Here is a 5,913-nt window from a genome sequence, read left to right as displayed (position 1 = left end):
AGGAATGCCAAATTAGTCAGAATCATCACCAATATCCATTCCCATTGGTAACATGGGCTGTGGCTACAAAAACTTTCTAAATCTTTGTCCCTGCCTTTTGTACTAGATACTATGGGAGTATTTGGAGGATGCAAGGAAGGTAGGCAGTGAACATTGTTAGAAATGATCATCAAGAAGAAAAAGATGAATGAAACAGCACCTGCTCCTTTGCCAGCACCAATTAGCCTGAAGCGTATTTCCAGACTCGGAAAGGGAAGCCACTCTACCTTGGGTAAATAGTCTCAAAGAGGAGTCCAGACTTGAGAATCAGTTCCTAGGTCTCCTCCAAAAATGATCCTGGCCAACACTCAATCCTAGAATCTATCCTTTTCTGATTTTCTTGGTGATGTCAACGGCAGAGAAGAAATGGCAATGTTAGTACCTCATTATATTAAACACAGAAATACAGGGATGCTGGAAATCTTACCAAAGTTAGTTCTTTCAATCCTACACTTCCCTTCTGGCAAAAATGAATTATGAATTCAAATATTGTATCAGCAAGTTTCTGTGGTCCCTTAGCCTGAGTGAGAAGTCACAGACCTTTGATCTAAAATAATTGAAACAACGAAGTAAAGAGGTGTAATACGTTCTACTGGAACAATCACACGTTTTCTATCTAATGCAGAGGTTATAGGCTAAATGGATTTGCAGCTGTCAGAGCATCTTTCTTCAGTGATATGGGGGAAAGCATAAAAAGGAAGTAAAAGTCTTGTGAAAAGTAATCATTTTGTGGGTCAGATAAACTTTTGAATCTATAATCTGAAAATATACTTAAACGATCCAAGCATTTTCAAATTGTTTTTTCTGCAAATGATGTTTCGGAAATCTCAAGCATAACGCAAATCCTTTTCCTTGCAAATAACAAAAATGTATAAAAACTCTATCCACCGATAATTTGCGATCTTTACAAGATGTCTAATGGAAATTCACTAAAATCTATGAGAAGCTCACCATTTTTTCTAATGACACGAGTCTGCTGTTTCACTTGATCATTCGGAACACCAAAAACTTCTATAATCACTAGTGTGTCAGTTTTGCTCGATGATGAATGACTAATAGGCAACTGGATTCCACTGATGAGCTGCACAAATATGTATGAATACAAGAATTTAGCAGAATATTAAACAGCATCACCTTTTAACTTCAAAATAAGTTTATGTATTCCAGCATAGCTGATTGTCTCTAAGTTAGTTCTCACAATAATGAAGCTAGAAAATAATGCAAATTTGAACATTTAAACCTCCTATCCTCAAGTATTAGTAAATACTGGAACATATCCAAATCATCCATTCACTGAAATGTGATTATAGTGGAATCCACAGTGTCCAAGATTTAGGATTCATTAACATATATTTTTATTTTAAAAGCATCTGTTATAATCACCTTTTACTGTAATTCAGGCTGAGTTATTCTAATAACATGTACTATTTTCAAATTCATATTACATGTAATGAAAAAAATACCAATATAAATATTATTTCTAATGATAAAAAGGGTGCCATATAATATCCTATTATAATATTTTCTGATGGTAGAATTTGTTTGAATAATTTATGAAATTTTGCAGACCCATGCTTATATATATTATCATGATAAGTAATCTGATAAACTCAATGATCTCATACGTATCTTAGGGATTGGGTATCAAAAAAGTTTAACAAAATAATTAATAGTTTTATTAAGACTTTTATTAGCTAATATCTCATTGTTGAAACAAAAATTTGTTTTACTTTTAGAAACAAATTAGGCACACACAAAAAGATATTTGAAATGTACTAATTTAAGGTAAGAAATTGAAAATATAAACCTAAAAATTGAAGAATATTTTCAATTTCTGAATATTATATAAAGAACAAATAAATAATTGAGTTTAATAAAAAGGAAGAAAAGGAGGGAGGAAGGAAGGAGAGAAAAGAAAAACTGCTAATATATCATTTTTCCTTTACTAAATTCACACACTATGGCATGAGCCAGAAACCAGAGTGACTGTGCAAATATTTAACAATCACTACAAGATGGGTATCAACCAATCAGCATAAGTAGACATCAGAGTAATTAGACGGAACACTGGACATATATATCTAGAACACTGATACCAAGTATCAGTGCATACCAGATAAATACCAGTTTAGAAATCAATAGACTCCTATCAAAATGGAGAAAGTTCAGGGACCAGCAGTTAGTGTAATGGCTATGTCGCTGGACTCCCATGTAGCCAACCCCAGTTCGAGTCCCAGACCCAGAGACTTAAACTCACGCCGGGCGCACATGTGTGTATTAGCCCAAGACTGCAAAAGGCGAATGGAGAAGGGATTGCGGAGTGGCCATCTCCCCTGGGGAGTGATTTCTCGCTTTCTGTCTTTCTGTCTTTCTCTGTTTTTCTGGTGAGTGCACGCACCCTATAGCCAGTCCCTATAGCAAAAAACCTCTCCAAAAAACAAAAAAAAAAACAAAATAAAAGGAGAAAGTTCAGCTTTAGTGTACCTCATGCCAAAGAAACCATTGTCTAACTTCTTTTTTTTTTCTGCAATAAGGTGTGTGCACTCACCAAAGAGAAAGAGAAAGACGCAGAAAGAGCAAAAGTGAGGGGCCCCCGGCTAGACCCCCAAGGAGAAATAGCCATGCCACAATCCCTTCTATTCCAGTCTCTTCTTGGAAGAATGACCATGCATCCATACATGCCCAGTATGATTTTTTTCAAGCCACTAGATATGGGAGTCAAACCACACAGCCTGCCATATAAGATTCAGCACCTTAACCTCCACGCCACCTGATAGCCTATTGTCTAATTTTACTTATTTATTTATTTATTTATTTATTTATAATTATTTTATTTTATTTTATTCATTCATTCATTTATTTTATTTGACCAGAGAGAGACAGAGAGAGAGAGAGAAAGTAAGCCACCAGGTCTGGGACTTGAACCGTGGTGAGCCATGAGGGAGTGTGCTTTAACCACTATGGCACCTGCTGGTATCCTTTTTTTAATTTTACTTTTTAATTATTTTTATTTAATTTTATTTATTCACCTATTGTTTAATTTTTAAAACTATAAATGAATATGAGAACTGGAAGAGTATTTACAGTATTGGTCAAATAAAGGGTAAACTCTAAATCAAAAAGTCCCCTTCCAGAAGCCACTGTAGGGGAAGAGATGACCAACAGAAAACCCTCAGTGGTCAACCAAAGTAGCTCTGCTTTCATATGTTGGGCTTTTACACAAGATATTGAATTAGAAAATGACTTGGTGGTGTTTAAACGTTTGAAAATAACCGCTCTAAAGCAAAATGTTCAGTTTGCAGATGACAAAGAATAAACTAGAAAGTTCAAATAGGTTTTGTTTCTTCTTCTTCTTCTCTTTTATTTTTGGAGAGGTTTTCACTATAGGGCGCGTGCGCTCGCCAGACAGAGAGAGACATAGAGACAGAAAGCGAGAAATCACCCCCCAGAGGGGATGGTCACGCCGCAATCCCCTCTCCTCTATTCTCCTCTCGGGATCTTGGGCACTCATGCACACGCGCCCGGCGTGAGTTTTAAGCCACCAGGTCCAGGACGCGAACCGCGGTCGTGGGAGTCCAGCGACATAGCCATTACGCTAACTGCTGGTCCCAAAAATTCAAATAGTTTTGTCAGGGACTTAAGAAAGTTAATAGTAAAACTAAGCCTGCTGACTCCCAAGTCATGTCCTCTGTAATTTGTGCAAGTCATAAAGCAATCATGAAGCTCCCTGGAATGATCAAAGCAAGAGAAAAATACCCACGTGACCATGTCAGCAGCTTTCTAGGAGGATCATTATCCTGCCTGTTTCACTCTCTACCACTTATACCTCACTATGAGACTCAGAATAGACTCATGGCATTTGTAAGTATCTGTGCACACTAGTTATCTTCCACCTGCATTTTCTCACCTCCCCCCTCAAAATTATTCATTCAATTAACCTACATATATTAAGCATGTACTTTGCATCTGGAAGTGTGAATAAAGATTGAACAAGACACAATTCTGAACCTTCAAAAACTGTCAGACAAGCAGGGGAGAAAGATAAGTAACAAGTAACTAAATGGTTGTAATGCAGCATGATAAGTGCCACAACTTGTGTGTGCATATAGTATTAAGGAAAAACAGAAGAAAACCATGAAAAGGAGCACTATTAACCTAACCTAGGAAAAACCTTTCAAAAAGAAATGATTCTGAAGTCTTGAAAAATTAGTTAGAAGGCAATGGTCAGGTGAAGAAAGGCAGAATGGTTTGGTCAGAGAACACAGCATATGCAATTCATGGAGGCGAATCATAATAGAGAAGAATCCTAGTTCTATATACTTAATAGAATCTGATGAGAGCCTAGAAGTATTGAGAGATAAAGTTAGAGAAGTAGACCAAAGGCTGGTTAGAAAAGCAATCAGGAAATACAAATAAACATTATGCTGTCATAGGCCAGTCAAATAGTGCAGCAGTTAAGCCCTGTACATAGGGAGCCAGATCTTACATGGCCAACGGCTGTTCAATCCTGGCCCCAACCACTTAAAATCATACCAGGCACATGCTCACGTGTGCCCAAAATCCTGATGGAATGGGAAAAGGAATTGTGGTATGACCACACTTTATTGTAAGAATTCTCTCTCTCTTTCTGGCTCTCTCTCTCTCTCTCTCTCTCTCACACACACACACACACACACACACAGGCAATTATACACACACACACACACACATACACACACATATAGTCATGATAAGATGTTCACTTGCTGGGAAAAGATCAAGAAGACTGAGAAAAACTACCTGAAAAGCTCTCAAGAAGTCAAAGGAATAGGTCTGATGATAGGATACAAATTCCTCAAACAGAACAAAGAAAGTCAGACTAAAATGATGGTTAAGGAAGATATTTAGGAGTAAAATCAGTAGGATTTAAAAATAAACTGTATATGGGAAATAAAGGAAATGTGAAGGATGAGAATGGCTCCCAATTTTCCAGTATGAGTTGAATAGATAAATTGTGCCATTCATTGGCATTTTTCCAGTTTTAGTATTATTATTATTTTATACATTCAATCACTATACATCATTTAGCTTGTAAAGAGAACTTACCCAACTTGAAATCCACCTCTGACCAGGCCAGTTTAGAATACTATAAAGGTTATCAACAGGTAATAAATAATTTCTGTTTCCCACAAATGTCTTCCTTCTCCCTAATTTCCTTCCCTTCTCTCTTTGCTTCTCCCCCTCTCCTTCCACACTGTCTCCAGTGTCCATAACTATTTTCAATTCTTTTATGTTCTCCAATCTTTTGGTCTCTACCATAGAGTACAGACAGTTGGTGTATGTTAAGTGGAGACATACAATGTCTCTCATAACCTGACTTGCTTCACTCAGCGATAAATCTTCCATATCCATCCACTTTCTATCAAATGCCAGGGTCTTGTTGGTTTTTATAGCTGAATAGTATTCCATAGACTATATGTGCCACACTTTTTCAGCCTATTCATCTGTTCATAGACATTTGGGTTGTTTCCATGCTTTGGCAATCGTGAATAATGCTGTAATAAATATACAAGTGCAAGCACTTTTCCAACTGAGCATTCTACTGTCCTTTCCGTAGATACCCAGGAATAGAATTGTTGGATCATATGGTAATTCTATTTGTAGGTTTTTGGGGAAACTCCATTTTGTTTTCTACAGTGGTGGACCAATTCACATTCCCACCAACAGTGTAGGAGAGTTCCCCTTTCACCACAATCCCTCAAAAACTTTTTATTGTTTTTTTTTTAATCTTCACCATTCTGACAGGCCTTAGGGGGTATCTCATTTTAGTTTTAATATGCATCTCCCTTATGATGAGGGATGTTAAGCATTTCCTCATATGCTTTTTGTCTGTTC

At 36.9% G+C, this 5,913-nt stretch overlaps 1 protein-coding gene across 4 annotated transcripts in view; it reads right to left on the bottom strand.

Moving 5' to 3' along the window:
- PLCZ1 (phospholipase C zeta 1) overlaps positions 1–5,913 on the bottom strand; it is a 66,279-nt gene that overhangs the window by 4,217 nt on the left and 56,149 nt on the right. For all 4 annotated transcript variants that reach the window (XM_006155095.3, XM_027774444.1, XM_027774445.1 and 1 more), the window contains one exon: positions 991–1,120. In XM_006155095.3, coding sequence (XP_006155157.1) covers positions 991–1,120 — 130 coding nt within the window. The remainder of the gene's footprint in view (positions 1–990; positions 1,121–5,913) is intronic.

The sequence above is a fragment of the Tupaia chinensis genome, unplaced genomic scaffold (genome assembly GCF_000334495.1).
Source record: "Tupaia chinensis unplaced genomic scaffold, TupChi_1.0 Scaffold000434_1, whole genome shotgun sequence".
Lineage (NCBI taxonomy): Eukaryota > Metazoa > Chordata > Mammalia > Scandentia > Tupaiidae > Tupaia > Tupaia belangeri.
The sequence above is the reverse complement of the archived record's forward strand: the minus strand, read 5'-3'. Positions and strand labels throughout refer to the sequence as shown.